This window comes from Erinaceus europaeus, chromosome 7 (assembly GCF_950295315.1).
Source record: "Erinaceus europaeus chromosome 7, mEriEur2.1, whole genome shotgun sequence".
In the NCBI taxonomy this organism is placed as follows: domain Eukaryota; kingdom Metazoa; phylum Chordata; class Mammalia; order Eulipotyphla; family Erinaceidae; genus Erinaceus; species Erinaceus europaeus.
In genome coordinates this window covers 106519213-106536153 of record NC_080168.1, presented here as the reverse complement: position 1 = coordinate 106536153, position 16941 = coordinate 106519213, and the positions used below count along the sequence as shown (strand labels likewise).

The window sequence follows — 16941 nt, the reverse complement described above, 5'->3', positions numbered from 1 at the left end:
TTTCTTGTAGTAGAGTGGCTAGGCTGCTGATTAAGCTGTAACAGGTCTCAGTGCTCCCTCTTTCCCAGGAAATACAGCAGAGGCCACAGAGTATAACAGCATTTAATGGTCAGAAACAGTTGTACAGTATTACAATCAACCACAGAAGCTGTGCTGGAGGACAGGACCCAATGCTTCCCCACACCAGGCAAAGCAGTATCAGACAGGAACTGGCACACTGCCACATCCATGTCCTTATCCTGAGACCACCATCTAATACCCCCCAGCTATTGCTCTGTAGTCATCAGAGGAGGGGTATAAACCCCACATGCAAGAAGAACCCCCTTCCCTCCCAGTGTCAATGGGGTGGGGGTATGAGTTATAATTATGGGAAGCCCTAGGTAAGCTGTTAAAGGAGTTCAGAGGGGTAGGATTACCCCTGTCCCATCTCCCAGAGGTGTGCTCACTTTCCAAGCTGCTTCATCCGTGCGTCAATGTTGGCAAAATTCCCCTCAACCGTGGATAGGTTTTCACGCATTGTCTTCTGCACCTAGGAAGTGACAGTAGTGTTTGTTTGTTTGTTTTGTTTTACTTTGCCCAGATGCTAACCTTGATGTGGAACTGAAGATACTCTCTTAGAGAATACTAAAGTATAAACAGTTTATGGGCTCCAGAGTTGGGAGGTTACAGCAGTTTTAAAATTACCCTTGGAATACCCTGGACCTAGCTCAGGGTCTTTGAAACAAGCAGGACCTAAGAATTCATACCTTAATTGCAACCAATATGTACTTCTATCTTTTTTATGTAACAAGGGCCATATAATAGGATTTTCCTAAGGTGAAGGTTTATGGTTTGAATTTTTAGAAAACTGTTTTAGTGGAAATAGGTATTACATGGAGTGCTTTGTTTTTATTTGTTCTAATGGTCCTGTGATGTTGGTGCCTCAACCTGAATATTTTTCCTAGTACTAATAGTGCCTCCAAGAGAAACTGAGGAATTGCCATGTGCTGGGCACTGCCAGAAGAATGAAAAAGTCAGGAGAGGCTCACTGTCCAGGGTCCAGAAGGAAGTCGTAGAACTACCAGGTTGGAGCCAGGCTTCAGATAGCAAAATACATATTCCTCCCGATCTACTGTTCTCTGGGATAGGTGGATGAGGACTGCAGCGAGCTTAGTAAAACTAAGCTGAGATCGCAGATGGAGAAGGCAAAACCGGTACATAACTCTGACACTGGCCTGGCTTTCCAGATGGTAAGATGGCAGGCAGTTCACAGATTAAGGAAGTTGTCTAAGGTCCTGCAATCACTGAAAGGAGTTAGAAGACCAATAAAGGGGCACACACCTGGGTCAAAAGTGTAGTATTGTCCTTGAGGGAACTAGTAATCATTTGCTGTGTGGTATCCAAGTGTGTCAGGAGCTGACCAAACTGCATAGCTACAAAAGGCAATAAATGTAGGAGTCAGTTAGAACTCAAGATGGAAGAAGGGAACAAGAGTTGCCTGCTTTCTAAATTCCCTTAGCACTCCTGTCAGTTGGCTTCCCACCTTGCTCGTGCAGCTGCTTGATGGCGACAAGTCTCTGCACCAGCTCCGGAAGGGTGGAGGCAGTGGGGCTCCAACGCTGTATCGTTTCATATAGCTGGTGCACCTGGAGGGACATGACAAGCTCCCGAAGGGATGGCTCAACCTTCAGTGGTAAACTACCTACTTCATAAAGGTGGGGCGAGGTCACTGGGTTGTAGTGAGCACTGTCCTGGCTTTCTGAGCCGCAAAGAACTTAGGAAGACAGGGACCAAAGGATTCAATCAATGCTCCAGCAGGATGAGCAGGAGAGGAGAGGAGAGAGTCGGAAAGCTTATGAAGGTGGGGGAATCTGGGCAGGGTAGATAGCATAATGGTTATGCAGAGACTCGTGCCCGAGGCTCCGAAGTGCCAGGTTCAAGCCCCTACACCATAAACCAGAGCTGAGCAGTGCTCGAGTAAAAAAAAAAAGGTGAGGTGATGGCGTCTTCCTCACCTTGCTTTGTGTATCTGCATCCTCTACAGAGGCTTTATGCTTGGCGATCTCATTCACCTTCCCCAAGACGCTCTGAAAGCACAGAAATTGAGGTTCATAGGGCATCCAGAGCTGCCAAAGTCCCTAACTACCTACAATCCAATTTACTCTTCAGACAATACCTGAAGTCGAGCCTCCACTTGATCCAAAACAGCAAGGTCCAGAGCGCTCACCTTTGCCTGTAACAGCTCTACAGTCTCCTGAGGGTGGGGGTTGGGGCAAGTTTCATTAATGGGAAAGGATCAGACTAAGAAGAGCCCATCCCATACTGTAATGAAGGGAATTGATAACTACAAACCCCAAAGCATTTCTCAAGGCAACTCAATCTGTGTCCCTTCAGTAGCCCAGCACCTTTTATACTCACCATAAGACATGTCCCCTGTAGACCTGCAGAAAGGGGGTTCTGGTGGGGGGGGGGGAAGGAGGAAAGAAATCAGTGGGAGATAGCATAGTGGTTATGCAAAAGATTTTCATGCTTGAAGCTATGAAGTCCTGTGTTCAATCCCCAGCACCACCACAAGACAAAGCTGAGCAGTGCTCTGGTGTGTCTGTCTGCCTCCCCACCCCATTAAAAATAATAAACATTCCATGGTTCTTATGTTTCCATTTGATTATCACCTTCTCCCCAAGCTTTCTGGTTCTAGCTGGCCACCCACTGGTTGATCCTATAACTGAAGCCCTTTCCTGACTTCTCCCAGGCTTCTTTCTGCAGAATGCCATGGGCCTTGACTCAGGGTCTGATCTTCAGACCAAGTATAGGAAAGCACCTCACCTGAGCATCCTGATCACAGCGCACAGTTGCTTCCAGTTCTGTCAGGCGCTTCTCAAGTTCTGCCACCTAGAGAGGAAAGAAGGTGCAGTTTGCCATCTACCTCTCTGCCGCTACGGTAGGAGGTAAGAGCCCGCTCATCTTTATTCATTCCTTTCTACCTGCTACGAGACTCCTTTCCCTGTACTGCACTCCCAGTCATAACCTTAACAAAACTGTTAGATGAGGGAAACATGGAGAATCAGGAGCATTCACAGCACCTTCTTCCCAGATCTGATCCTTGAAAAGAGGCGAGAAACTAGGCCTACAGGTCTCCCAACTCTCCAGTCAGCACTGTTATATACAAACTTACTTTGGCAGCTTGAGAGAACTTGTCCTGCTCAGGTCGAGAATGCAGTTCATAAGTGACAAGGCTGCTATCTGGGGGGGTCCCACTGGTGGCCTTTCCCCCTGAACCAGTCCCTTTGCTGTTCTTTGTTGCTTCTAGTTGCAGCAGTAGGCGCCTGGATCAGACCAAGTAATAAAATGATGTGAAAGATGTGTGCCAGCCTAGTCCCTTTTACATTTCTGCCTCACAGTCAACATTAGTGAACAGCGAGGGCACCTCTCCCCTTAGCATCCTTGGCTGAGTTTCTCTACTCCTCAATCAGCAATGATTTCCCAACAAAGGAGGGCACTTACTTAGCCAGAGCTCCATCAGGGTCAGTAAGGTTGATCGCTGCATCTGGTCCCAGAAGTTTTTCCAGGTGGGAAGCAACCAGCTGCTGCTTCAGGACTGCCAGCTGTTTGGCCAGCACCACAGGGGTCAGCTTCTCTTCAGCGGCTGACTCCTTCACTGTCGTCTGATATGGAAGGTAGACAGTGAGAGGTGGCAGGAATGAATCAAGAAGAAACTAATGGTGGCCTGGGAGGTGGCACAGTGGGTAGTGAGAGACTGTTAAGCAGAAGATCCCATGTTCAGTCCCTGGCATTACATATGCCAAAATGATGCTCTGGCACAATATTCTCTTAGTAGTAAATCTTAGAAAAGAAGATGTTGTCTACGGCCATTCCACCCTGAACACACCCAATCTTGTCTGATCTCGGAAGCTAAGCAGGGTTGGGCCTGGTTAGTACTTGGACGGGAGAAAAGATGTTTCTAATCCGTCTTTAGCACTGCTTGTAGGTGCATTTTTATTCCCAAACTCTGGAAACCTTGGCCCCTTTATCCAGGAGCTTTAAGAATTTTTCTCTAATGGGAGGCCCCTCTTTGCCATATAAGTCATAGCAGAAAGGAGAAAAAAAAGAGTTTACCTTGATTTTTTCAACTTCAGCTGTCAGCTCTTGGACCTCATGCAGTAGTCGCTGGTACTTCTGTTGGGGTGTTTCCTTCACTCCCATACCCTCTCCAAGCTAAAGAACAAGCACAGAAGGTGGTGCTGTCCCTCCCAGTACAGAAAACCTTTAATAATTTATCCAACCCTGAGCCCAAGTTGCAAATTGCAAATGTATCACAGCTGATGCAGAATATACAAAACTCTAGTACAGAATAAAAGAGCTAGGCGTACGTGGCGCAAAACTCAAGGACAGGCATAACGATCCTGGTTCAATCCCCTGGATCCCCACCTGCAGGGGAGTCGCTTTACAAGCAGTGAAGCAGGTCTGCAGGTGTCTATCTTTCTCTCCCCCTCCTCTCTCCATTTCTCTGTCCTATCCAACAATGACAACATCAATAATAACTACAACAATAAAGCAACAAGGGCAATAAAAGGGAAAATAAATATTTTAAAAAATTAAAAAAAAAAAAAAAGAGCGAGCTAGGGGCTGCAGATACTCCAGCACAAACAGCAGGATTTTCAAATGCATCGTACTGGGCTCCTCAGGAACCTCAATCAGAGAGAAACTCAGCCCATCTGTATCCCTTCTCTCTCATAAAGGCCTATTAGACAGAACTGTGTCCCACTCCCACCCCACACACATAACAAACCATCTCATATTCTCCAGATTCATATCCTGTCCTCTTGGTTTTTCCAATACGATCTGAAAAATCTGCCAAGAAAAGAAGATGGAATTGAAGGCATGCAATAGGCCCAGAGTAGTCATGGTCAGGTGACAGAGGCATCCAAGAAGAACCCTCCCCTACAGCAAGTCACTACAGCCTTAAGACAGGTGCCACTCTGCCCAATTTCTAACCCAGTCTCACCAAGTCCCTTTGTCCCCACTCTCTTGTCTTTGAACTTGTCATAGGCAGCATTGGGATTGACAATGATGTGTTCCACACTTGTGCTTGTCAGCTCCTCCTGCAGGAATAGGTAGTTCAGGCCAGTGGTATACTCATTAATGTCCTAGAACTCCCTCCCTCTGCCCCACAAACTCTAAATGATTAGGAGGCTGAGCCCTACTTTTCCAGGGGGAAAGAAGGTAACTCCATTCTTAGCTGTTAAACAAGGCTGAACTGAGGAAATGGAAGCTTCCTGGTAAAACTGAAGTCTCAATTGTATAAATATTAACACTGATTCAAATAGTAACAGAAGCAAAAAAAAAAAAGTCCCCACCCACTCTGTACATAGGTCACCCCCACACCCCTACCCCATCCAATGGGCCCTCCCAGTGATTTGGCACACACCGTCCACTCAGGGCAAGGAACCAACCTGACCTCTTTTAACCTCCCCCTCCCAGAAGTAAATTTCCTTGCTGCTGAGGAAGTTCACTTTCTGGCTAACCACCTCTTCTTGCTAGAAGGAAAGTGGAAGGATGGCAGACAATCAGGCTTCTCACTCTGGAGGTGAGTATCAGGGTTTTACTAGGCTGCTAAGGGGAAGACACCTGCTCTCATCTATAAAAGGAAGTTGGCAGGGGGCTTGTTTAAAGCCCCCTAATTTATGGGCTGCCCTGAAGTCAGGGAGTTTAGGGGGCAGAGACAAGGCAAGGGACATCCAAGGAGCACGAGCATAAGCAGTATCTGCTTCCTCAGAGTACCTGGGGAAGGGCCGGCCACAGCTAAGTACTTAAATGGGAACAGCCCAGCAGTTTATCAGAGAGAGGCTCAGCACCTACCCTTCTCCGTCCCTCTGCTGTAGCTCAAACACTAAAGCTCTGTATAGGGGGCATAGTAAAGAAAGTGACAGCAATTCTATCCCCAGGAGCTCTTACTAGATATCTACTTGCTATTCAGATTCCAGTAACTAGCCCAAGACTATCTGAAGACTGCATAACTTTCCCAGTTGTCAGCTCTCACTACATCACTGAAGGGGAAGGAGACCCAGAGTCCTTTTTTCTTGAGGATGCCATCTCCACCGTCTGCAGGAGGAAGGCAAACACAGGCTTCAGTCGTCTTTCTTTTAACTGGTACAATGGTTCTTAACCCTGGCCTCACAGCAGAATCTCTTGAGGACTGGTTGGCCTCTGTACATTTTTATTCCATTGTCAAATTAGGGTTAGGGTAGTAGATCAGTTTAAAATCTACCCAACTGAGCTGATAGGTGGGATGAGGTGGTGTTACAGGCACACTATGTGCCTAAGTGATGTTCTGGTCTCTTTCTTTCTCTTTGATGAAAAAAAAAAAAAAAAAAAAACCCAGCTACCCAAGTGATTCTAATATGCTTTCAAGACAAACACTCTGCCTGTGTGTGGGCACTGAGGATGGGAGAAGCAAGATGATGGCAAGACATCACAGAGAAGAAACAGCAGACAGAATCAGCAAGAGTGGCAGCTTTAAAAACAAAGAGGAGAGGGGTAAGCAGAGCACATCAATTCTGATCTTTGCCTCTTGGGGCAATGCTGGTTAGAGGGGCTAGAGCTCACAATTAAGGGAAGAGGTTCAGGTCTCATACACAAATGCCCAGGGGAAGAGACAACTAAGGCCCAAATTATTTTCTTCTATCTTTCAAGTGATGACCATAGCACCACTGTGTGGTCTCTGACCTCTGCAAAAGTCATACTCACAAAAGACAACCTCTTTCTTTTCAGTTCCCACTGAAGAATATACCACTCCTCCCTGAGTGCCCCAAACAAGAACAATGAAGTGGAAATCCATTTTAAAAATCCTCTTAAGGGGGCAGGCGGTGGTGTACCCAGTTGAGCGCACAGGATCTGGGCTCAAGGGCCAAATTCCCACCTGCTGGGGGAAGCGTCACAGGTGGTGAAGCAAGTCTGCAAGTGTCTCTCTCTCCCTACCTCCCTTTCAACTTCTCTTTGTCTCATCAAATCAATTAAAAGGGAAAAAAAGGGAGTCGGATGGTAGCGCAGCGGGTTAAGTGCACGTGGCACAAAGCTAAGGACTGGCGTAAAAATCCCGGTTTGAGCCACCGGCTCCCCACCTGCAGGGGAGTCGCTTCACAGGCGGTGAAGCAGGTCTGCAGGTGTCTTTCTCTCCCCCTCTCTGTCTTCCCCTCATCTCTCCATTTCTCTTTGTCCCATCTAACAATGATGACATCAATAACAACAATAATAACTACAACAACAGTAAAAAACAAGGGCAACAAAAGGGAAAATAAATGTATAAAAAGAAAAGGCCACTGGGAGTAGTGGAATCCTCATGCAACCACCGATCTCCAATGATAAACCCAATGGCAATAAAATCTTAAAAATGGGAAGCATTATTCTACAGATCAAGGAAATTAATTATAGCTACCATTTGTTAAGCCCTTCTTATGGGCCAGGCACTATGCAGAAGAGAAAACTACTTTTTAACTCTCCTGAACCCAGAAGGGAGCAAAAAAGGGTCAGCATACAGAAGGTGGGTTCAGAGGTCCTGGGCGTCTCACTATTCCTGCTGCAGGTGCAGGTCCTATGACAGGAGGGCTTCTTTGGCGCTGGCACTCTTGGCACCTCCTGAAGGTGTGGCCTCAACTCAGGTGGGTAGCACCATTCAGTCATCCGAGGGCACCAGTGTCTCAGAGACAGGAGGGTATGGGTCAGGGGCAAAGTCATTACAGTGATTTGTGAAATGGGAAATGATGGTTAGCTGGGGGTGGGGTTGAGGGAGGGATGAAAACTTTAGTAGAGACAAGCAGACAGAGACAACTGCCCTGCCCGTCACAGCACCCCCCCACACACACCCGTTAAAAAGCAGATGAAAGGTGAGGATTCTTACCAGCTCCTTGTGGTTCCCCCAGAGGTGAGAAAATCAAGAGTTAAAAGGCAAGGGAGTGGGAGAGTGGGGATGAGGGATGGGGCGGGGGCGGGGGGAGAAAAGATAAAATTGTTATTAGCAAATTGTCACATGCGCTACATGACAGTCTTCAAACACACTGTACCACAGGGCCCAGGGGAGCCTAGCAAAATTGTGGGGCCATGAAATTGTAGGGCTGATGCCGGGGTTACCACATATACCCCAAGAGAAAGAAGAGTTTGGGACCCTTTCCTCTCAGGTGATGAGGATGTCATGAAGCTTTGCCTTAACAGCAGCAATGGAAGGACATCTGAGAACTTAAGAGTTAGAGGTTACAAGCTAGTGGCATGGAATAGGGAGGAGAGAGGAAGAAAGCTGAGGTGGGGAGAAGCTATAGACACAGAATGTGAAGCTGAGGACCTACAGCTGGGGCTGGCTGAGGGGCCATGATTCTCAAGGAAGCGCCCGCCATGAGCTCATGGTTCAAGTTTTCCTGTTTCCTCACTTCTGTAGTTGGGAAGAGTTAAGACATTTGGCTTGCAGAAGCAGTCGCAGTGAGGATGCCCATGCATCAAAGTTTGCTACAACTTTAGGTTATGCACAACAAAGCATGTCAGGTATAGGCGATGAGCTTAAGGAAACACCATGTACCTAAAGGTGCAGCCCACCTTCATGCTCTGCTGCCACAGGACAGGCAGTGCCAATCCTGGCCCCTCGAGTGGCCTGGTGTGTTTGTATCCATCCTGAGTGGGTGGTACCTCACCCTGTGGCTCTGAGGGATCCAGAGCAACTCTGCCATGATATGCCAGCACAAAAAGTGAAGAGGATACCAAGACTCACAGATCCCAGCCCATAGACAGAACACAGGTCTTCAACCCTCCGTTCACAAGGTCACGGGTTAGAAAGTAGATAAAGGGGGGAATGGTGAGAGTCTTTTAAAGAGGCGTCATTTCAGTCTGGGCCACATAAATAAGGCAGGTGAGACTGGTCAAGCACTGCTATCGGGGACTATTAGCTGTGTGCTATGCCACTCTAGAGTTCTACTGAAGGGCAGAGGGAAGCGTCAATAGTTAGGATGGTCATATATATATATATATACAAAAAAAAAAAGTACACAGTGAAGTAAATGCAAGTGCTTCCTGTCCCAGAGATTTCAGCAACACACATTAGAACCCCAAGCTCTCTATTTCCTGTCTGATGTCAGGGTTCGGCCCAGTCAAGACTCCTCTTTCAACTTAGCTTGGAGGTGGGCCAGATGCGTGTGTGCGTGTGGGGTGTCCGCACCCCCAGGCGCACACATGTAAACACCTGAGGGGAGACACACACTTAGTACACCTTTCTCTCACCATCAAGCTCAGCTAGGGAGAGGGCAATGGGCTCTAGGCTTGAGCTAAAATCATAAGAAACAAACTGAATGAAATAATTTAAAAAAAAAAAGGGGTGGTTGTGCCCCTGGCTAAGTGCACACATTACAGTGCACAAGGAACCAGGCTTCAGGCCCCGGCCCCCACCTGCAGGGAGGAAACTTCAAACTTCATGAGTGGTGAAGCAGTGCTGCAGGTGTCTCTTATCAGCCCCTTCCCTTGAATACATACACATTTAAAAAAAATAACTGGGGCCAGGTGGTGGCGCCCCTAGTTGAGCACAAGTTACAATGTGCAAGGACCCAGGTTCGAGTCCTCGGACCCCACCAGCAGGCAGGAAAGCTTTGCCAGGGGTAAAGTAGTGCTACAGGTGTCTCTGTCTCTCTCCCTCCCTCGATTTCTGGCTGTCTTTATCCAATCAATAAAGATAATAAAAGTTAAAAACAGTAATAATCAAAGAAGGGCTGGGGAGATACCATAATAGCTATGCAAAACAGACTTTCATGCCTGAGATACCAGAGGTCCCAGGTTCTATCCCAGCACCATCATAAGCCAGAGCTGAGCAGTGCCCTAATGAAGAGGTATACTAACTTGTAAAGAGCTATACCACCTCTAGGTCTGTGTTGTAGGTGGCTAGAGTGAGGTGAGTTCTAGGCATATTTCCTATACCTTGGAAAGAGGTTAGGGGAAGCATTAGTAATAACAGCTACCATGGAAACCTATTACATCCGGACACCCTAAATGGAAAATTCTAAGTGTCCTGATGGCAGGCACCAGCTTATTTGGCTGTGTTACCCAGTCTCTTTTACTAGTGGCCTCCCAAATACCCCTGGACTGTTTGGCTGAGCGACCAGACAGCAAGACTTGAGGTTCTAGAGGTGATAAAGAAAGGCCAATGCTGTTCCCTCAGCCTCTTCAGGCTCTATGCCAACAGAGCCTTCAGGACCACGATGACAAGGAAGATAGTTAATGCTGTAGAATAAAACTGTCCTGGATGGACCAACATAGTGCTGACCATCCATGCATTTCTAAAGGATGGGGACAAAAACAAAAAGACTTATGAGAATAACCTGTTATCTTAACATTGTTATCCCATTTACTCTTCTCTAGGCTTAACATAGAATATTAAAATGTACTTTTTTCCCGAGAGAGAATTCACACACAGCTAAGAAGTGAGGAACAGTGGCTGTCCCCCTTGTTCTTCATGCTCTTTTAGAAGGGGTAGAAATCACTCCTTTTTTCTTAACTCCATTTCGGTCTGAGGAGGAGAAAGGTAACCCCTTTAGCTCCAGCCCCTAAATGCCTCACGTCCAAAAGCATCCCTAGCCTCCGTGTTTCTATCCCATCCTCCACTGGACAGTTTTATCCTACACACCTCACAAAGGGAAGAGACAATGACTCACGATCATAGTTGTGCTTCTAAACTTTGATTAATAATCTTTAAACAAAAGTCAGCAGGTCCCTTAGGGACCCACCTAAGGACTTAGTAGGATTTAAAACAATTAGGTACAACAACAGCACAGTGACAGAGCATTGCATGCGGGATGGCAGATTGGAAAAAAAAAAAAAAAGAAAGAAAGAAAGAAAACATGCAGAGAAGAAGCATTGAATGGTCTTACTTGTGCAAACTAGTGTCCAGGCAAGGTGGTGAGGAGGGAGGATGGGGGCAGCATTAGGAAAAACTCACGTAAGTTCAAGTGCACCAACGTCAATGAATACAGTCAAGCATACTCCATGATACCTCAAACTGCAAGGAGCACCTGCTGTTGCTTAGCTCAGGCTGCTGGAGGGTCTGGTGATTTCTACCCTCTGGAGATCTGAAGTCTCTGCCAGGCTCCCCCAAACCATGACCAGGCCATCCCCCCTTCACGCAGCTTAGGGGAGACTAAATCCCTTTTCTGATGATGTTTGCTAAGCTTGTTCCCTTTGTTCCAGCAATTCAAAAGCCATAAGCACAAGGTTCACGGGCTCAGGCACGCTAAAGCTGGTGGTGGGATTCCAACTGAGAATTAGCTTTCCTGGGTGGGGAGACAGCATAGTGGTTATGCAAACAGACTCTCATGCCTGAGGCTCCGCAGTCCCAGGTTCAGTCCCCCGCACCACCATAAGCCAGAGCTGAGCAGTGCTCTGGTGTTTCTTTCTGTGTCTCTCTCTCTCACAAATAAAATTTAAAAAAAATAGCTTTCCTGACAAAACAGTCTGAGAAAAATCTCCAAGCAAGTCTACCACTCCAACCAACCCAGGAGTATCTGAAATCCAAAGGAGATCCTCCAAGATTGAGAGGTAAGGTCTAATCTGTGCAATTTTCTGGCCCATTCATTTTAGAATATTTTACTTCCTGTTTTAGAGGGATAATAGAAAAATCAGGATCAGCTAAACCAAAATTAAAATCCCCTACTACTCTCCTCACGCATCCTTCCTATTATAGGAATTGAAAAATATCTACCTTAAGTTAAAGTAGCTCTTATAAACTTTAGAGGATGTTAGGAGACAGTACTTCCTTCAGCAGCCTGATTTCTTCTACAATGGAACAATAAGATGAAGGAAGTTAAGACAGTGAAGGTGGGCGGGGGATAGCATAACGGCTATGCAGAGACTCTCTTTGCACTTCTTACTATATGCGCTTAACCCGGTGTGCTTAACTGCCTGGCCTGCAAAGAGACTCATGCTTGAGGCTCCAAAGTTCCAGGTTCAATCCCTTGCACGCCATATGCCAGAGCTGAGCACTGCTATGGTAAAAATAAATAAATAAAAAGACAGTGAAAGTAAACTTCCTTTAAATGCCTCCCATCCTCAAAAGATTCCTTATGAAGTGGGTCATATTAGTTGCCTGCAGAGAAGAGGACCGAGCAGTGGTGGTAGGCAGCGGTAAGGAGAGGAACTATGTGAGTATATTACCTATTTTCAAAAATAATCTGGAGACTAAGAACATGTTGCTGCCCAGGGTTAAGAAGGTAGACTGAGTGGTCTGGGAGATGGCACAGTGGATAAAGCATTGGATTCTCAACCATGAGGTCCTGAGTTCGATCCCCAGCAGCACATGTACCAGAGTGATGTCTGGTTCTTTCTTTCCTCCTATCTTTCTCACGAATAAATAAACAAATTCTTTAAAAAAAATAAAAAAGAAGAAGGTAGACTGAAGAGCTCGTGGTGCAGCTACAGTGATGGGGATATGCACTGCTGCCTGTGCCCAGCCTTGGGAGGGAGGGCAGGAGGGAGGCAGCTGCTGAGAATCCAAGCTTCAGACACAGCTTTCCGGATTGTCTGAGCACAATCCACTGCTCCTCAGGTTGCATCTTTACGTCAGTATTAAGAGCAGTGGCAGAACCATTACTCAGCTGACTTCCCGAAAGCTGCCCTCCTAAGGCCCACAGGGACACACAAGGGCCAGACATCATTAGCTGACATCAGGAAACAGCTCTGCACCACCACCCCCAGCTCCTGAAGCAGCTCCTCCCTAGTGATGGAGGGTCAGTTTAACTGAGCTTTAGGTGGCTGAGGCAACTTGACTCCCTTTATATTTACCACCCACTGCCTGTGTACTTCTATACCAGCATCCTGGGCAACATGCCACAAGAAAATAGCATTTAGGGTATCCTCTCTCCATCTACCCCCCACTAGATGCTACAAGAATCGTGTGCTTAGGCAGGACAGAGAATAAGACTGTTAATAAGGGCTACAGATTCAGATTTTTCCAGGCCTGGAATAGATGCCATATTCTTTCTATTAAGAAGGCCTGGTGAAACAGCGCACTTAGCTCACTGCTTTGCCATGTGCATTACCCCTAGGTTTGAGCTCAGTCCCCACGGTAGTGAAAGAAGCTCTGGTGCTGTGGTCTCTCTGCTTTAAAAACAAAACAAAACACCAGCACTTTTAAAAGGAAAATCACATTTCTTTTTAAATTTTGTTTGGGAAGGGATCTGCTGTGATACTACTGTTTGTATCAGAGTCAGTGATAAAGGGACAAAGTTCCACTTATTATTACACTGTAAAAGCTTAATATTTCACAGGCAGAGGTCATGGGCAGAACTGAACTGTGGCAGAAGATGTCTTGTGCATATATTCCCCCTCTGAAGTTGGAGGCAGCTTCCTAATCAGATACCTCTTGGAGAGAGAGGTGCACATCCAGGTCCTTGGGCAACATTTGCATTATCTCCAGGTACACAAGCTTGGGGACAGAATGACATGCCAGCAAGTACAGAAGCCACAAGATACACACCACTAAGAGAGGGGACAGGGAAGGTGTTCCCCACAAAGTGGGAACCACTTCCACATGGGGGAAATCAAATAAGGAATAAGTGAGTAGGCCAAGCCATAACATAGTAAGCCAGCAATCAGCATTCTCCAGAACTAGCCAGCTCCACAGACACAGCCACGAGACTTACAAACACACATACTGAACCTGCTTCCATTGACACTTGGTCACAACTTTTGTGAGATCTCATACCATCAGTGTGACCTTAGTCTAGCTATCTTTGGAAAGAATAAAGCACATTCTTTACAACATGCCTATAGGGCCTTGCTCCCTGGGCAAGTACATACAGTTTTTACTATGCTGATTTACACTCAAATTTGGTTTTTCTTCCCTATGTTTCCTGTATCCTAAGTGCCTCATTAGCCTGAGGGTGAAAGGCTAGATATTTCTTTCTCTGCACTGTACAAATATCACCACAGGATGAATATACTCACTAAACAAGCTAGACGGTTAAAATGTGCTCAGTTCATTCTTTTCTCCTGAGAGTTGTTCTTGGATCTGGAAGATCCAATATCTGATGATATGAAATATTTATGTTCTTCCTCAAATTTGTTCCTTTCTGTCCTTTTCTTCCTAATCTCCAAAATGTGTTTCATTACTGACTGTCCAGTGGATACTGAATATTCTTACATACCAGTTATTTATATAGAAGAGTATGCCTTTATATTTCTAAGTCCAACTTTTGGTAAGGCACTGGCAAACATGTGTTGAGTGGAATATTTTATGAAACAGAAGTCCTGGTTCCCAACCTTGAACAGTTTATAAGTGCTCAGACTTCATGATTTATTTCCATGAGTTAGTACCAAGAGGCCTAAGTCACTAGTCCCAAACCTAGCTGTTTGTGAGACATTTTCATTTTAAGACTCTAGTCTCAAGCCTTGTTAGTTGTAATCTTACTGACCAGACCTCCTTCCTGGTATTGTTTATTGGCGGCTGCAAGCCCTCAAAGCCTTAGCAAGGACTGCAATTACTTATCACCCGGGCTGGGTTGGCATACCCGCTTATTGCTGTGGTTCCCCAGATAAAGGAAAAGGCCTGTCTAGGGGAGAGAGGCAGGAGTCCTGAGGCAGCACACAGTCTTACCGCATCAAACTCTGCTTGATCATCCTCAGGGAGGTCGCTGGTTTCATAAACATCTGGCTCGTTCCTGGCCTGCAGGTAGAACAGTGACCACCCAACCTCACTACCCAGCACTTCATTTGGCCACCCCATCCCCCTTGACCCCATCCCTTTGAACAAGCAAACAGAGAAGGCAGGCTGTGGTGCCAGCATCTTCTTTCCTTCTCTTCCAACTGCCCATCAGTTCTCATGTCATACAGGGTTGGGGAATGACAGTGGGGACAACTTGGACCTGATAGTAAATGGTGAGTGTGAGTGATGACAGAGGGGTTACCCGGAATCCGAGAGGGGAGGGTGCCGGGCAATCGTTTTGTGTCACAAGTGGCAGAGGTCTGTCCTGCAATCGGGCCCTGCTCAACAGGGTCCATACAGGGTGAAGAGTGAGTGACTCAGGACCTTAGTGCCCAAGGTCCTGGGACCCAGACCTCAGCCCGAGAATGCAGACAGGGAAGCACAAAAGGAGGATGCATGGAGCACAGAGTTCTCCAATGGCACAGGCATGATAACCTCTCTTTCTTGGCAAGGTGAAGGCCATCATCAAGTGGTCTGGTGTGTAGGCCTGGAAGGGTGGTGAGGGCCTGATGGGGAGACTTGGGGTGACATGGGTAGTGTTGACTCGGATGGTAGAAATACTCGGGCACAAGTGATAGCGCCCAGAGATGATTTCTGGGCCAAGAGCCCGGCAACCGCTGGAAAAGGGACCTGCTAGGCCGTCCCACGGCCCTGCCCCCTTTCGGGTCGGAGGAGTCCGGAAGGCGGCGCGGAGCCTCGGGGGGCGCGCGGCGGGCGCCCTCGGGTCGGAGGAGGGGCTGCAGGCGGGAGGGGTCGCGGGCTGGTGTCTGTTGGGGGTCCTTATAGGAGGTCGGGGGCGCGGTCCTGGGAAGCCCGGGCCGACCCTGTACTCACAATGCCGGGGAGGTCGGCGTATTTAGGGTCCGCCATGGCGGCGGCGAGGCAGGGTTGGGGGACCGGAGCCTCGGTGAAGCCGAGGCCGGTGTTCGGGAAGGGGAGAGGCTGGGTCCGGGTCCCGGGGTAAGGCGGCGGCAAAGGGAGCGGCAGAGGAGGTGGAGGAGCTGGAAGTCTCGCGACAGAAGTAACACAGGACCTGGGGGAAAAGCAAAAGTCGCGAGAGAACAACCGGCCGCCACACCCCTGGAGAGGCAGGGATTGGCGAGAGCGAGGCCAGGCAATGAGGTAATGGCTGGAGAGACTTCGCCCGGGATTGTGGGATATGTAGTCTTGACCTGCTAGGCTTGGGTGGGGAGCGACAGTGAAACTTTTTTTTTTGGCCTCCAGGCTTATTGCTGGGGCTCGGTGCCTGCACTAGGAATCCACTGCTCCTGGAGGCTTCTCCCCCCCTTTTTCCCAAAAGATTTTATTTATTTATTCATGAGAAATGATAGGAGAGAAAGAACCAGACATCACTCTGGTACATGTGCGGCTGGGGACTTGAACTCGGGACCTCATGATTGAGAGTCCAAAGCCTTATCCACTGCACCGCCTCCCGGACTACCTCCCCCCCTTTTTTTGTTGCCCTTTTTTTTTTAATTTTTAAAAATATTTTATTTATTTTCTTTTTTGTTGTCCTTGTTGCTTTTCATTGTTGTTGTAGTTATTGTTATTGATGTTGTCGTTGTTAGATAGGACAGAGAGAAATGGAGAGAGGAGGGGAAGACAGAGAGGGGGAGAGAAAGATAGACACCTGCACACCTGCTTCACCGCCTATGAAGCGACTCCCCTGCAGGTGGGGAGCCGGGGGCTCCAACCCAGATCCTTAGGCCGGTCCTTTCGCTTTGCGCCACCTGCACTTAACCCGTTGCGCTCTCGCCGGACACCCGACAATGAAACTTATTTAATATAATTTTTCCCCATTTCCCTATCAAAGTCTGTGAAAGAGCTTTTGCAATTCTATTTTTTCATATGGTGAAATTTGGACTCCAGAAATTAAATGACAAAACACACACACACACACACACACAAACTATGACACTTCAAAACCAAGAAAAGCAAGTACAATTTAGTAGTCATAGTGATATTAGGAATGAAAAAGTTAGGCGGTAGCTCAAGCTAGGGCTTTCTGATCAAATATAGGACAAATAGCTTTTTTCAGTATTCTTCATACCATATTTGTGACATGTTGATAAGGAATTATTAGTTATTTTCCGAAATTTCCAGTTTACTGGGTACCCTGCTTCTGCTTTTCAAATCTGGGAGTCCTTTCTCAAGCTCACAAATAGGTAAACAGTGGTTCTACATCTGTCTGAACACCCTCTGTGCTCTTAACCATTTGATTCATTCCCTCTCCTCAG

General features: G+C 47.1%; 1 protein-coding gene across 1 annotated transcript; it reads right to left on the bottom strand.

Annotated features, from left to right (window-relative positions):
• Positions 1-84: 84 nt before the first annotated feature.
• Positions 85-15725, bottom strand: DCTN2 (dynactin subunit 2). Its single transcript, XM_007534952.2, has 14 exons — positions 15539-15725; positions 14597-14665; positions 4985-5081; positions 4769-4830; positions 4096-4194; positions 3484-3644; positions 3155-3305; positions 2806-2871; positions 2398-2436; positions 2156-2233; positions 1995-2066; positions 1523-1625; positions 1321-1412; positions 85-529 (listed from the first exon to the last, which is right to left on the bottom strand). The coding sequence occupies exons 1-14, from the start codon at positions 15572-15574 to the stop codon at positions 443-445; spliced, it is 1212 nt and encodes a 403-aa protein (XP_007535014.1). The 5' UTR covers positions 15575-15725; the 3' UTR covers positions 85-442.
• Between the last annotated feature and the right edge of the window lie 1216 nt (positions 15726-16941).

Coding starts and splice junctions, on each gene's coding strand:
- DCTN2 (XM_007534952.2), bottom strand. CDS start 15,574: ATGGCGGACCCTAAATACGCCGACCTCCCCGGCATT. Junction 4,831..4,984: donor AGTGGGGACAAAGGGACTTG/GTGAGACTGGGT, acceptor TTTTCTTGGCAG/ATTTTTCAGATCGTATTGGA. Junction 3,645..4,095: donor CTGAAGTTGAAAAAATCAAG/GTAAACTCTTTT, acceptor CTTCCATATCAG/ACGACAGTGAAGGAGTCAGC.